Source organism: Labeo rohita, chromosome 6 (genome assembly GCF_022985175.1).
Source record: "Labeo rohita strain BAU-BD-2019 chromosome 6, IGBB_LRoh.1.0, whole genome shotgun sequence".
Taxonomy (NCBI): Eukaryota; Metazoa; Chordata; class Actinopteri; order Cypriniformes; family Cyprinidae; genus Labeo; species Labeo rohita.
In genome coordinates this window covers 11,719,439-11,735,331 of record NC_066874.1, presented here as the reverse complement: position 1 = coordinate 11,735,331, position 15,893 = coordinate 11,719,439, and the positions used below count along the sequence as shown (strand labels likewise).

At 42.6% G+C, this 15,893-nt stretch overlaps 1 protein-coding gene across 6 annotated transcripts; it reads left to right on the top strand.

Moving 5' to 3' along the window:
* The first annotated feature begins 242 nt into the window (after nt 1-242).
* On the top strand, nt 243-15,401 carry c6h22orf23 (chromosome 6 C22orf23 homolog). Of its 6 annotated transcripts, none has more exons than XM_051112241.1 (7): nt 11,475-11,549; nt 11,832-11,909; nt 12,279-12,341; nt 12,433-12,606; nt 14,192-14,320; nt 14,579-14,679; nt 15,235-15,401. In XM_051112241.1, exons 2-7 carry the CDS (start codon nt 11,834-11,836, stop codon nt 15,349-15,351), a joined length of 660 nt encoding a protein of 219 aa, XP_050968198.1. In that variant the 5' UTR covers nt 11,475-11,549; nt 11,832-11,833; the 3' UTR covers nt 15,352-15,401. The 6 variants fall into 6 exon arrangements, with proteins under 6 accessions (XP_050968196.1, XP_050968198.1, XP_050968200.1 ...); XM_051112243.1 differs by having other exon boundaries at nt 11,494-11,745; nt 11,832-11,898; XM_051112240.1 differs by having other exon boundaries at nt 11,494-11,745.
* The last annotated feature ends 492 nt before the right edge of the window (nt 15,402-15,893 follow it).

Sequence of the window (15,893 nt, the reverse complement as noted above, 5' to 3'; positions counted from 1 at the left end):
ATAATCTGAAAAACAAGTCTCACCCTATCAAGTATGCTCCAGTCCCTTCTGAATCTATTAAACCAACCTCTGTTTTCCCAGTGTCAGCCATGAGTAATCCTATGTCAGAGCTAGAGTCCAGTCCTTGAGTCCACTCCAGTGTTGGCTTTAGCCCCTGAGCCCGCTCCAGTGTTGTCTACCCTTAACCCTTTCACTGGTGAGTTTAAAATATTCTATCGGACCCCCCCAGAGTGAGTTTTTTTTAGGCGACCGTTATTTTAGAACGTTCACTTTATTGTTTCCATGGCGACGCGTCATGATTGACACCGCAGCCACTATAGCGCTGTATGACAGACGTATCGCTTTTATTTCGTTTTTCCTTTTTTATTCAAAATATTCACACACTTGCTTACCATGTTTTCAACTATCTGATATTCCGGTTCACGAATACGTGTAAGTGAGTGTATTTTGCCGTTTTAAAACCTTTATAAATGATCTGGATCGTGATCTATAACGTGAGATGGGCGCCGCCATGTTTGTTCGCGCTGCCGTTCAGAGGGTCCTGTCAGCCGGATTTACAGCACGTAAATTCACCAGTTTCTCCCGAAATACATGCAAGTAAGTAGCTGGTGAAGTGGGAAAGGAATGGAGTGAATTATATCATTACTTACATTATGTGTATCTGCAGGGCTCTCAAGTTTTGAAGACAGGCAAGAGTGACATCTCAGTCCCCCCCCATTAATAATATTATTATTAGTATTTTTGTTGTTAATATTAATAATTGCTCAGAAATAAAATATTTGACACATGACACTGACAATTTAACCAAATACAAAGTGTTTATTAAATTTTTGTGTGTGTGTGTGTGTTGTTTGTTGTAAGTGTTTGTTGCCTTTTTGGACTCCTTTATCATTTGTGGTGTTGGCTCCCATTTGAAACAGTTCGGCTCAAGCCCAGCCATTTTCAGGGTCATGATTGAGGACAATGTCCCGTCCAGAGACAAGCTGTTTCGTGTTGAGGTTTTGTTCAAACCAACCATCGAAAATACCCTCTCAGCATCAGAATGTGGAAGCACTAAAACCAAGGCTGCGATCTTTGATAGCCTCCCAAATTGGTTCAAGCCAGTCACCTTTGAAAAAAGGAACCAGGGGCCTCTATTTCTCAAATATTTTCCCTTCATCGTAATTACTAATGAGCAAGTCATGTTGTGTGCAAAATATTTCTTACCTTGTTCTTTATTGTGGACATTCTTCCCCAAAACTCCTCAACATCAAAGACTGTTGGGTCCTGGGGCAAGGCAATGTCCATGAGTTGGTACTCCATAAACTCCTTACTTACTTGGTCTTGTTCCTTTGGGTCTTGAAAAGGAAGGAGTTCCTGAAATCTTAAAAAGAGCACATGTGTACAAGACTGATTAGAATACAGTGAGAGACAGATTTATTTTGTGATCATGACCATTAAACTTAAAATATATAATCAGTATGTGAAAACCCTTGCCTGTCTACAAAGTATAGGGCATCTTCAACCCACTCAGCTCACTCAGCACACTCAGCTCTTAGCTGCACATCAATAAATCTTGCATGCTTCAGGAGAGCATCTTTCAACGGGAGTTTATCCATGGCATACTCCACAGCTCCGACCAAAAAGGCCAGTGCTGCCTGCTGGAATTGTTGAGCCTTCTGTGATGTGACCTCTCCAGCCTCAAGGAGCCTGTTTAGCGTAGCTCTGGTGGTGAAACCCACATTGAGTTTTTCTCCTATCAGTGAGACAGAAGACACAGAGAAAGCTAGTCAAATACAGGCATCTTATAGGATATCTCTGGGTTATACAAGTTTCAAGTTTATTGTCATATACACATAAATAACATTTATCAGTCATGAAATTTGTTGTGCTCAAAGTAATCTCAACTTTAAAATTTTTTTTTTAAAGTAGAAAGTAGATAAATAGAAGAGGTAAAATAAAAAAGGATCAATTTAAGTTGAAGGATTAATTCTAAAAAGTGACAAGTGTGCTATTTAGGAGAGTGAAGATGGTTGAGTAAAGTTCAGCATTCTGATGGCTTGAGGATAGAAGCTGTCTCTGAATCTACTAGTGCTGTTTCTGATGCTCTTATATCTTCTACCAAATGGCAGAGGGGCGAATATATTGTTATTGGGATACCATACTTTTTAAAATTTTGTATGCATATTCCATCATCAGAAAGACCACTCAATCCATAGAAAAGGTGTATTTGTTGTGAATAAGCATACAGGTTTATCTCCCTATGTGACTTCAAAGCATTACCTGGCAGTCGGTGCAGTGGGTCCTTGTAGGGGATGTCATGGACTTCTCCTCCTCGTAGTGCTGCTGGTGTCATGAACCTCGAACAGAGTTTCTTGATGAATGTCTCCTCCTCTAATGTGCCTACCATTTTCACCACCTTCTCTGGGCCAGCATCCTGTAACCTGCCCTTTTTGGGGGGCTTTCCTCTCAGGGTGAATGAAAGGATGCTTAGTTGCCTTTTAAATGACATCTTTGAAAGACAGATGCAATGATTAATGCATCCATGGCCAGGATATAATTATAAAATATGACATGATTTTAAAAGTGACCTATAACATCAACTATGCAATACACTTGAATTAATTTAGTGCTAATAAAATTATTAAGCCTATTGGAGAGAGATATATTTATAATGTGACAATATGTCAGTCATCGTGTGATAACGAAAATATGACTAGGCCTAGACTACTTGTTCTGAGCAGATGTTGTCAGTGAACAGGCTGTAAAACTGTTGGCTAAGTAACAGACACTCATGAAAAACTGATGTTAATTATCTGGGAAACATTCTCTAACAGCTGTCAAGTGGTCATAATATTGTTTGTGTCAAACAAGTTGTGAATTTGCTGTAACGGGAGATCATTACTTACTTTGTGCTCAAAGTGATGCTCGGGGCTCCAGTGGTTTCCTCTGTGGGTGAACGAGGAAGATGGTGAACAATTTCAGAACAATTTTTTTTCATTGGTTGTTGCGTTAAATCTTACCCAGATACAATAGTGCTATTTTCTGATTGGCTATTGTGTAGCCTATTTCTTTTTTTTGATTGGCTGATAAGTGGCAGGCTCGACTAAGAACTCCAGGGGAGACGCGCTTGAATCCTGCCGGTTCCATAGCGAGAGCGGCGCGGCCAGAGAAATGTTGGGTGCTGCGGTATATTAAATATATTATAAATAGTTTTTTTCTGCGTGAGAAATTCAATGTGTGGCGGGAGTGCGTGACAATAGACCGAAATGAGTGACTGTCACGCTCAATGCGTGACACTTGAGAGCCCTGTATCTGATATAAATCAAACACGTCGGCAAATTATACTTGAATGGATTGTTATTGCTGCTTCCATAGACATCCGTGTGCATTTTACAAACTCTAAATGTATTGTTTTACTAGTAATTATGTGTATTTAAATTCCTGAAACCTAAAATAAACGTTAAGTCGTTGAAAACACTGCTCAATTGTGATTATATGACAAGCGCAGCGCGCATCTCTCTCTGGCTCAGCGCCAGACAACGCGCGAAATCACAGTTTGAATTTGGCAGTTGCGTGACGTCACCGAACGTTCGAAATCCCATATGTGGGACCGTACTCCCAGGGGCACAGAAAATGGAATCCCATATGTGGGACCGTACCGCTCAAAGGGTTAAGGACACCCCAGAACCTAAACCAGTTTCCAAGACCATTACTGTCAGTTCTATCCCTTCCCCTGAATCTGTCACCGTTACCAAGCCCAGGAAGTTCAGACCAGTGAGGCCAGTCCCTACCCTTAAGGGAGCATCCAGTCAAGTTCCCATCCCTCCCTTCCCACCCTCTGTGTCTCCTAGTTTTGGTCTCCCTAGGCCAGCACCTCCCTGGTCAGCCTTGAACTGTCTGCTGGGTTCGGTTACAACCTGCCCCTCCCATCCCTCTGTTTCCTGGCCAGTTTTGGACTTCCATGTCAAACCACCCACCCGCCCCCCCAGTTAGTACCACCTGTGATGTTGCCCGGTTTGGAGAGGGGGTACTGTCAGGATTCTTGAAGCGAAGAGCTGAAGTTGCAACTCTTCACTGGCCAATGCCAGTCAAGACGGTGATTATTGGCGGGACCTCTGCTGCTATATAATGCGCTGTCTTGGCGGCATAAACTCAGAATCTTCAGACTGAACAGACAGACTGCTTAGATGGTGTCTGAAAGACACTTAACTTTCAGAAATATATCGACCTGCACTAAAAGATTGCACTAACACCACTGGATGAGAGCAAAGCTTGAACTAAATTAAGCTGGATGATGGCACTATTGTCTTTTGTAGAGCTACAGTTTTATAGCTAAACATCTCCGGTTACTGTCGTAACCTCGGTTCCCTGAAAGACAGCAACGAGACATTGCGCCAGAAGCTGACACATTTGGGGATTCCCTTCCTTCCTAACCTACCTGAAATCTTATTGCACAATGCCAGTGAAGTTGCAACTCTTTGCTGGCCAATGCCAGTCAAGACGGCGATTATTGGCGGGGCCTCTGCTGCTATATAATGCGCTGTCTTGGCAGCATAAATTCAGAATCTTCAGACTGAACAGACAGTACAGCAGATCTGAGCGGAGAACACGGCAGTGTACGCAATGTCTCATTCCTGTCTTTCAGGGAATCGAGGTTACTACAGTAACCGGAGACGTTCCCTATCAAGGACGGTTCACTCGACATTGCGTCAGAAGCTGACGCATTTGGGGACTGTATAGAACAATGCCGTGTGAACAGCAAAGAGAGAGCTCAGCCTCGGCGGAGATAACAGCAGCTGTACTATGCAGAAGACATAGCGTAATCCCCTCAACCTATCAGAGCTAAAAATGTGTCATAAACATGAAACATAATAAAGCCAACAAAAAATGTGAGAGGTGAGGCCGGGCACAATAACAGTACAACATACTCAGCGAGCGGCCGCAGCCGACGCCAGTATCAAACACACCAGACCAACGGCTCTGTGCCTCGCCAATTCTCACGCCGTGTCATATATACAGTGGAGGTACGATAGTATTGTGTAAAACAGCTCTCTCTATCAGTAATAAGGCGAGCATCGCAGACGGGGTACGGCGATGACTCCGCCCCCTAGTCGAAACCACCCGCAGAGCCAATCGGCTGATAGTTACAGGTGGAATCGCTACCTGTACTCACCGACAGGACCTGAGAGGCCAGGGAGCTTACGTCCAACTTGTAAAATCTGGAAAAGGTGTTCTGTGAAGACCATCCAGCCCCCATGCAGATATCTCTGATAGAAATCCCCTTGGCCCAGGTCCAGGAAGAGGCAATCGCCCTTTTTGAATGGCCTCTGACACCAATAGGGCATTCCATTCCCTGGCTACAGTAAGCCAAAGCAATTGCATCGACCACCCAATGCGAAAGCCGCTGTTTGGAGACGGGCCGCCCTTTGGTGCCCCCTCCAAAGCATACAAACAGTTGCTCAGACTGACGAAAGTGAGACAAGCGGTCAACGTAACCGCGTAAAGCCCGCACTGGGCACAGCACGCGATAAGGAGCGGCGTTGCTGCCAGCTCTGGAGTGAAAGCAGGGAGCGTTATCACCTGTGCCCTGAATGGCGTCGATAACGATTTAGGCACATAGCCTGATCTTGGCTTGAGTGTGACGTTGTAATCACCTGGTCCAAACTGCATGCAGTCAGCATTCACGGAGAGCAAATCTCCTATGCGCTTGACCGAAGCCAGAGCGAGCAGCAGTGTTGCTTTAAATGACAGCTCTTTCAGACCAACAGACTGAAGCGGCTCGAAGGGGGGGCGTGCCAACGCCTCCAGCACCAGAGCCAGATCCCAGGGTGGCGCGGTGGGAGGACGAGGAGGTCTTAGCCGTCTCGCACCTCTCAAGAATCTGGTTACCAGATCGTGCTTACCCACTGAGTGTCCATCGACAGTGGCGTGAAAAGCTAAGATAGCTGCTACATAAACCTTAAGAGTGGAAGGCATACTGCTGCCGTCCATCCGCTGCTGCAAAAATTCCAGAATGTCAGACACAGGGCAATTCTCCAGGTCATGGCCATTCAATCTGCACCATTTCATAAAGACCGCCTACTTGAGCACATACAAGTGTCTCATAGAATTGATTGTGTCCATAACACAATGGGACAATAAGTGTGTGCTTACCGGTTCCTGCACACCAACCACACATGAAGTTTCCACCATTCGGGGTTCGGGTGCCATATTGAGCCGCCCACCTGAGACAGGAGGTCCCGTCTCAGCAGGATCGGCCACGGGGGAGCTGCTAGTAGTTCCAGCAGATCGTGTAACCACGGTCTGTTTGGCCAGTACGGGGCGATTAACAGCACCGACGCTCTCTCCTCCCTGAGTTAGTGCAGCACTTGCGGCAAAATCTTTAACGGGGGGAATGCATACAGATGGGCTTTCGGCCACGGCATTGTGAGCGTGTCCCCGCCCAGAGGGGAGCGAGACAGAGAGAAGAACAGAGGGCAATCCGCGTTCTCCTCCATCGCAATCAAATCCACCTCCTTCTTCCCGAACTGATGCCAGATCAGTTCCACCGTCCTGCAGTCTCCATTCCCCGTGAGGGATTCCACTCCTCGACAGCATATCCGCGCCGCTGTTCAGACAGCCTGGGACATGTGCTGCCCGGATGAAAAGCAGGTGACAATCGGCCCACAGCAAAAGGCGTGCTGCCTGCTCGTAAAGGGCTCTCGAGCGAACCCCACCTTTGCGGTTTATATACAACACCACTGACATGTTGTGCATACGAATCAGCACATGGTGACCTGCGTGATGAAGCTCTGAAGGACTAAGAAGACCGCTCTCAGCTCGAGGCGATTTATGTGCCATGTTCTCTCCGACTCTGTCCAGCGGCCTATGAGCTCCCCACAATGAGCTCCCCAGCCCGCCGTCCGTTGTGACGACTTTCCGCCGTGTGACCAGACCCAACTGGACACCGCGGCGGTACAGATCGGGATCCCGCCATGGCTCCAGCGTGATCAGGCACTTGCGAGTGACCACAATGCGAGCACGGCCCGTTCTCCAAGCCCTCTTTGGAACCTGCGTTGTTAACCATATCTGAAGGGGGCGCATATAGAGTAGACCGAGGTGGCACACTATAGCGGCTGCCGCCATCCGGCCCAAGAGCCTCTGATATTCTTTCAGCGCTATGGGCCGTCCCAGGCTGAAAGTATCCAGAGCTGACATTAAATCTCGAATACGCTCCATATGCACCCCCAGATATGTAATCGACCGGCTGGGGCATAACGCACTCTTCTGTACGTTCACGCAGAGGCCCAGACTCAACAGGTGATGCAACAGAACGCATTTGTGGCTGTTGAGCACATCCTCTGAATGGGCCAAAATCAGCCAATCGTCTAAATAGTTAAAAACGTAAATCCCCCTCACTCTCAGAGGGGAAAGCGCGTATGCATCCTTCAAGTCCACTGAAACGAACCAGTCTCCGGGTTGGATCTGCCCGAGAATCTGTTTCAGCGTTGTCATTTTGAAAGTGTGTTTGTATAATGCACAGTTGATTGGTCTCAAGTCCAAGATCGGACGGAGACCTCCACCTTTCTTTGGAACGACGAAGTAGCGGTTGTAGAAAACGCTCTCTCTCTCGCTGGGCGGGACCACTTCTATCATGCGTTTTGCGAGGAGATTGAGAACTTTTTGCCTCAGCACCGGCGCGCTGGACGCCGGAACTGTAGACATGACCATACCATTGAACCGGGGTGTAATAAGGCGAGCATCCCAGGCGGGGTACTGCGATGACTCTACCCCCAAGCTTCACGGTCTGAGCTGAAACTGAAGCGTGTAGCCGTTCTCTATTATGTTCCGTATCCACTCTGTAAATGCCTGTAATTGAACGCCACGCGTTGGCGAAATGACTGTATTCTGAGCAACGGCGCCATATGTTGAGGACGCGTTCAGTGAATTCACTGGGCAAATGGGAGCGCTGTGTGACAGCGAGGGTCCCGCATCGCCGATTAACGGGGAACGCGAGCCTCTTACCGAATGTGTGTGTGACACCGCCATGTTTACCCTGGGCGGTTGCGTGCGAGCAACCAAAATCATAGGAGGAGGAGAAAAAAGCTCTTTCTGTGAGGGTGTTACAGACTTTATTACACTCTGAACAGACACAACAAAGACATTCTTGTAGTCGCCCGCAACCGTCAAGGGGGCCTCGTGAAAACGTCTTGTACGCTTTACAGCGGGCCCACCGTTCAGCGTTCTCTTCCTTCGTCAGGAACGAGGCTTCTGATCCGACAGGGGCGTGCCCCCAGGGTGGCCGCCCTTCTTAGGACCGTGTTGGATCTTCGGTGCCCTCTGCCATGCTGGTTTGGTGCGAGCAGCAGGTTCTGGGACTGGTGCCGAAGAAACGGAAGCAGAGGGGGGAGCTTTGAAGGGCGGTTCGAAGCAGATGAAGATCTACTTCGTGGTGTAGGCTGTGCTGCAGCCCGGTGCGGCACGGCAGGAAGTGGCTCATCGCTCTGGAGCTTTTCTGTGCCTCAGAGAAGCGCTCTGCAATAGTCTCCACAGCATCACCAAAGAAGCTGGAGGGAGAAACGGGGGCGTCGAGCAGTGCCCTTCTGTCCGCGTCCTTGAGCTCAGTCAGAGTGAGCCACAGATGTCGGTGGAGCACCAGCATATAGTCCACGCTCCGTCCGATCACCTGGGTCATCTTCTTAGTGGCTTTTAAAGTGAAATCCGTCGCTGCACGCAGATCACGCAGATGAAACGCCTCGGTTTAAAACTTGGAGCACTGCCATTGTGTGGAGCGTGGAGACCGCCTCCCCCGAGGCAGCGTACGCCTTGTCTGCAATATGAGCAGTCAGACGGCACGTCTCGATGGAAGCGCTGCCTCCACATGAGCGAGACCCAGGCATAGGATGCAGAACTTGTGTGTGTCCAGAGCCTCGATAGGTCCGGAAAAGCGTGCAAACTTTGGACATGCTGGAACACCAAAAGGGAAACTCGTCTTCTTGCGTCTTCTCCACAGCTGTCTTTGAGTAGGAAACTGCTTCGAAAGAGGAAGATTCTGAGTTTATGCCGCCAAGACAGCGCATTATATAGCGGCAGAGGCCCCGCCCATTATTGCCGTCTTGACTGGCATTGGCCAGCGAAGAGTTGCAACTTCACTGGTGTTGTGCAATAAGATTTCAGGTAGGTTAGGAAGGAAGGGAGTCCCCAAATGCGTCAGCTTCAATGTCGAGTGAACCGTTCTTGATAGGGAACTGCATCTTGCAACATTGTATCTTTTAATTTTTTGACACTGATATTGTACTTAATTGAATAAATATTAAACTGACTCAAGCTGATTAACAACATTGCTGTCTTTTGTAGAGCTGCTTATAGCTAAATTGAAGCTCAATTACTTTTTGAATTATTTCAATCTAATGAACTTCACACTGTTATTGATCTGAACTGAATCAACACTGAACTTAACACTGGCTTGCTTAGTTGGGGTCTGAAAGACACTTATTGATCAATAATTTATCAATATGACCGCAGAGAATAAAACCTTTAGGTGAGAACAAAACTTGAACTGAAATAGACTGGATGATGGCATTATCATTTTTCTTTAGAGGTTTTTTTTTTTTTTTTTTTACAGTTGAATTGCATCTTACAATATCAACACTGGTATTAAACTGAACTGAATCAACACTAAGTTGACTTTAGACATTACTGCCTTTGTAGAGGTGTTTATAGCTGAACTGAATTTGTTTCAAACTAATTACCTTTACACTGTTATTGAATTAAAATGAACCAGCACTAAATTGACTTGAGCTGAATCAATTATTATTATGAATTTCTTAACCAAATCTCAACAACATAATGGCATGTCTTTTGAGTTCAGCTGAAACTTTTAAATGACACTTAAGTGATCAAGAATATTCCAATATAGGCTACAATCGTTCTATTCCTCTTTTCCTTACATCCTTACCTCGACTCATAAGTGAGCTAAAATGCTAAGAGAAGGAAATGGGAAAAAAACATAAACAATATATATATACATATATATATGCTGTTGATGCTGTTTTGTTCCGGTCTCCATAGGAACCCATTCAAATAGCACCCATCTGTTTTTAAAGTAGATATCATCGGCAGCTTCGCGTCATCTACACACTCATTAAACTTCGAGGAGCCAGGCACTAACAAATGACGGCCATTGCAACATTGCAAAGTGATTGCGCTATGGAGCCATGTGCTTTTTAAAAACATTTTAATAGGTTTAACATTAGATTATCAACTTGGAATATACGTTCATTTAACTAGAAACACTGGAGACCACAAATGCAAAGCATTCTTCAGGGTAAAAGTCAGGCTGACTTCCGCGTTCATGAAAAAAAGATGTGCTAGTTATATAAATAAGACTTCAATACAAAACATCTGTTTTAAGACCACATTTCTAGGACCGTAGTTGTTTTTTTTGTACTAGCAGTTTATACTATTTCACTTATATTCAATTCAGTCTGTATTTATTTATTTGCTATTGATTATATATATATTTTTGCTATTAATGTACATGTATATTAAAGCAACTTTTTGAGTTTACTCTATTATAAATCAACTTTTTGAGTTTACTCTATGAAAAGTATAAGGTAAAAACTTTGCTATAAATATTACGCGTCCTAATGTCTGATGACGTTTGCACCTTTTTTCCTCTGAAGAATGTATTTTGTATAGCCTAGGAAATCCACTGCTATGTGTGCAAGATCCCCTTCTAGTTGAACTTTATTATTAATGATCAGTAATGATTTATTGTTTCTATTAGTTAGATTTAATTGACCTGAACAACCTCTAACCATCCCTGGTGAAAAAAACAGCATGCTGGTAGGTATGTTTTGATGCTGGAATGCTGGTTAGGTAGGTTTTGATGCTGGTTTAAGCTGGTCCTTTGCTGGTTTTTGCTGGTCATGTTGCTGGTCAAGGACCAGCATGAACTAGCAAAGGACCAGCATAAACCAGCTAAGGACCAGCATAAAACAGCAAAGGACCAGCTTAAACCAGCATCAAAACCTACCTAGCCAGCATTCCAGCATCAAAACATACCTACCAGCATATGCTGGTTTTTTCACCAGGGATAACCGTTACTATTCCTTTTAAAAATATTTATCCAATTTGTTTCATTATATAAGCCCCTATATTCTAGTTTTAAATTCAGTTCTGGATCTGCAGCCTCTGGTATTCTACGATTATAGCCTACTGTTGAAAAAAAAAATGTCAACACAGATTTGGAACGACACTTTTTGTGTAAGTGTGCTTTTTAGGATAAGGCCAGAGCATACCACAAACGGATGACACAGTTCGGCGGCATTTGACAACATAAAAACTTCTTTTACTTAATATTTATCAGCTCCTTTAAATTAATATTTTAATGTTGTGACTTGAGTATGATAGCCTTGATCTACAGCGGAAAAAATGTTGGCTCTCTTATTGTTTCACGTGATTGGATGTTCGTTGGAAACGTCATACTTCAATGTGCTCTCGTCCCCAATCATAAACCGAGGAGGAACATCACAGGATCGAAACCTGAGTTGGCAGGGAACGTTTATATGGAGCCTTACAAAACGGTTGAACCAGATCTAAATCTATTTACATTTCTTACCTCGAAAGCAACTCTAGAACACAAATGGTGTTTTCGGATTTTTTCGTTAGACTAGTCTATGCTTTGCTGAATTGTTAGCTTGTTTTGTATGTTTAGCGTGTGTTACCATAGCAACCGCTCTGCTTCTTTTGCGTTTACTGCTTATTTCTCGTTTATGTGAGGTAACTCGCTTGTATGTTGATGTCCAAAATACAAACATCAGCTCTCGTTGTCTATGACAGAATACGTAAGTGTTTATGTTTTGCAGGAATGATGGCCAGCGGATCAAAATATAAGGAGCCCAGAGTCAATCACTACAGAACAGAGACACGACAGTTAATACAAAGTGTGTGTGTGTGTGTACTTGTTCTTGCTGCATTGTGGGGACCAAATGTCCCCACAAGGATAGTAAAACCTGAAATTTTGACATGATGGGGACCGGCCTGTGGTCCCCACAATGTTAAAAAAATTATTAAAAATAGTAAATGATGCTTATCTGAAAATGTAACAATGTAAACGTGTTCTATAAGGGGTAGGTTTAGGGTTAGGGGATAGACAATATCGTTTGGTCAGTATAAAAACTATAGAGGTCTACTGAAAGTCCCCACAATTCACAAAAACAAACGTGTGTGTGTTTGCATGCCGAAACTAATGCATCTCTTTTAGTTGATCTTTTCTATGGCTCCACCTGTGGGTTTGTTTTGTTTCATTGCAGTGATGATGCAGGAGTCTCGTCTAACGGACTTTCAGCAGAGGCAGATCAATAATCAGCTGAAAAGTGAGTTTAGGTGGCAAATTTTATACTATCCTACATCTGTCCTTACAACTGGACTTTTATGCCTAATTTATGTTATTTTCTGTTTGAGCAGATGGCGGCGCTCTTCCACTAACATTTAATCTCACCCCGCTTGAGCCCAGTGTGCAGTCAGAGCCCAAAGTCACTAGAGTGACTGCACTGACTGGTCACCAGCAGAAGCGCAGTGCAGAACAATGTAGTGCTGGAGATAATTACAAACCAGACCAGTTCAAGCCTAGAGCAACACGTAAGTTTGAAAAGAGTGAATACTGATGAAGTGGACAATGTTATTTTTAATCAGGATTAAAATACCATAGTATGACTTTTTACCTTTGTTTTAAGCTTAGGATATCTTATCTTAATTAAAAGAAAAAATAAAGAAATCATATATACTGGGAAAAGAACAGTTAATTTTTTCCTCTTAATAAGTGAGATGGGGGTCTGTACTTGAATATAGTTTTCAAATTTTGTTTTTGTTTGCAACGGGCTTAAATAAATAATAATATATCCATTTAAATTAACCTAAATTGACACATTTAAGTAGTTAAATCTCCTTACAATGTCCTTTAAGATAAAACATTTTGTAGTGTGCAGGATTTCTTTTTGTCTTAGGTGTGAGAAGTTCATTGATTTATTATTTCTAATTTTCGTACTATTGCTTTTCCTGTCTGTGGTTAGGAATCAAGCTCTGCTACAGCATCTCTGTGTAAGATAATTAATGTAGGAACCTAGCAATGTAACAAAATACTTCCCAAAGATAAATTTAGTAATAATGACTTTTAACCATTTAAGGAATTTACTTTACTTTGCTCATATTCACCCCAATATAATAAATATATAGAAAATAATAGTCTTTGTTTTGTAATTAGGGCTGGCAAAAGATTAATCGCATACAAAATAAAAATTATACTGTGTGTAATTATTATGAATATATAAATACAAACACTTTCATGTATATATTTAAGAAATATTTACAAGTATATGTATTTATTATAATTTTATAGAATTTATATTATATATAAATAAAAATAATTTGTACATAACATATTTCTCTTAAATATATACATAATAATTACACACAGTACATACACATATATTTAGGCAAATTCAGACTTTTATTTTGTATGCCAATAATCGTGATTAATCGTTTGACAGCCCTATTTGTAATACAACATATTAAAATAACCGTGATCATTAACAGGCATAACATTATGACCACTGACAGGTGAAGTGAATAACACTGATCTCTTCATCATGGCACCTGTTAGTGGGTGGGATATATTAGGCAGCAAGCAAACATTTTGTCCTCAAAGTTGATGTGTTAGAGGCAGAAAAAATGGACAGGCGTAAGCAGTTTGATGCTTTGGGCAATGTTCTGCTGGGAAACCTTGGGTCCTGCCATCCATGTGGATGTTACTTTGACATATTCCAAGTATTCTTGCATACCATGTACACTTTTTCATGGAGACAGTATTTCCTGGTGGTCGTAGCCCCTTTCAACAGGATAATGTGCCCTGCTACAAAGCAAAAATGGTTGACAACAATGAGTTTGAGGTGTTGACTCAATCCAATCGAGCATCTGTGGTCCGATTCATGGAGGCTTCACCTCACAGCTTACAGGACTTAAAGGATCTGTTGCTAAAATCTTGTGCCAGATATCACAGTACACCTTCAGGGGTCTAGTGGAGTCCATGCCTCAATAGGTTAGTGCTGTTTTGGCAGCAAAAGGGGGACCAACACAATTGTAGGAAGGTGGTTACAATGTTATGCCTGATCGGTGTGTATATAGGCTTTCCATAAATTTCTGTAACCTGTGTTTCCTGTCTTTCTAGGTGATCTAGAGAAAGAGAAGAGGCAGCTACAAAATCTTCTTTCGACTGGTCAAAAGGATATTAGGCCACCTGACTTCCAAAGAGACTTAACAGAGAGAAGAGAACAACAGATAGACCGATTCCAAGAGGGTGAGACACGCAGTATTTTAAAAATGGTTGTTCCCTTGAATCCATCGCACGTTAGGGACCTGAACATATTTTAATGATAGTGATTGAATATTGAAATAGTTTTGTAAGTAATGTTCTATTTTTTTATGTCCTTTTTTAAAATATGCTTTATTATAATGTCGAAGTTTATAGGGAGAGTTAAAGACACTTTAATGAAAGCTTAGTATAAGCACGTCACGGAAACATGGAAACTATAATTATGTAATTTCTTACCAACAGTTCTGGATGAGATTGAGGAGAGGAGGCAGTTTTTAGAGGACATGATGGCATTGGGAAAAGGTCACCAATACCAGCACTTCATCAACACAGAGATTTCCCAGGTAAAGATACAAACACATAAGCTGACATATAGAAGCCATACTGTCATGCAACATCATCTTCATCAGTTTCTCCAGTTTAAGTTAAAAAACTTGAAAAATTAGGAAGTTATTATTGTTTTATGGTACCACGCTTAAACATCCTGTTTTTTTTAACCACATTTTATTGTCTCTTTATATTCTTGTGTGGTCATTAGCTGTTTATAATGCTGGGAACACACTGCACGATCAAAGCCGTTGAATCGCTGATCTTCTCACATGAAATGACAGTCTGGGATACTATCATACATATACATACATCTAGTTGCTGTTGTGTGCACATTACACAATGTGTCAAATGTCTTTAATAATTCACATTACATGATTGTCACTCGCATTGATGAGCAATGATTTGACTCCGATTTCAAGCATTTGTCTGCAGTTTCCATAAAGCTGTTGGTAAGTGAAAACCGGGGCTTAAATTGTGCAGTGTGTCATCTTAAATCAAAACTGATTTGTTCTAAACTGTCTGGTGGATGCTGTGAGACCTGCTTCTAACTGCCTGATACTTTCCAACAGAAAATCTGTGAACTTGAAAAGATCGACAGGAAACGCAGTGCAGAACTAAGCACACCCAATCTTAATGGAAAAAAGGCACAAAGCAAAGAGAGGGATACAGAAAGAGTGAAAATATAAGTGTTAGACATGTATTAACATTAAAGTATAATTTCCAAAAAAGTCAAAACTTCGAGGGTTTTCTTTTATTAAGTGGTTTTAATGTCCTCCATCCTAAATGGGCAAACTGTTCTAGGGAAAACAAAAAGCCCTTGGAGTTGATCAGGCACACAAACACACTGACAGAACAAGCACAATACTGAAATCTGACAAATACAAATACACACACAAATACTTGGAGAAGACACGCAAACTAAAATGTCAACAAAATATTCAAAGACACTCAACAGCCAATGCGAGGACATATGCATAAATTAAACAGATTAAAGGCACTCCTTCGGAAATACACTCCTGCTTGGGTTTACAGAGATTAAGGCCCAACACACAACATGTGACATTCTACAGTGAACATAAACCATTTTTAAATTAAAAAAAATAATATTGCATAATCGTCACTTTTAATAGTCTCTAAAGTGTGAGGAACAACTATTATTGCTTAACATTAAAAACCTTACAGTTAACATTTTGTGTGTTGTTACAGTTTTGTTATTTTATAAAAGGGA

Bases quoted from the DNA above. Each gene is read 5' to 3' on its own strand.
- c6h22orf23 (XM_051112238.1), top strand. From the start codon at position 11,759: ATGTTGATGTCCAAAATACAAACATCAGCTCTCGTTGTCTATGACAGA. The intron at 14,321-14,578 runs GTGAGACACGCA...TCTTACCAACAG, and splicing joins GATAGACCGATTCCAAGAGG to TTCTGGATGAGATTGAGGAG. The intron at 14,680-15,234 runs GTAAAGATACAA...ACTTTCCAACAG, and splicing joins TCAACACAGAGATTTCCCAG to AAAATCTGTGAACTTGAAAA.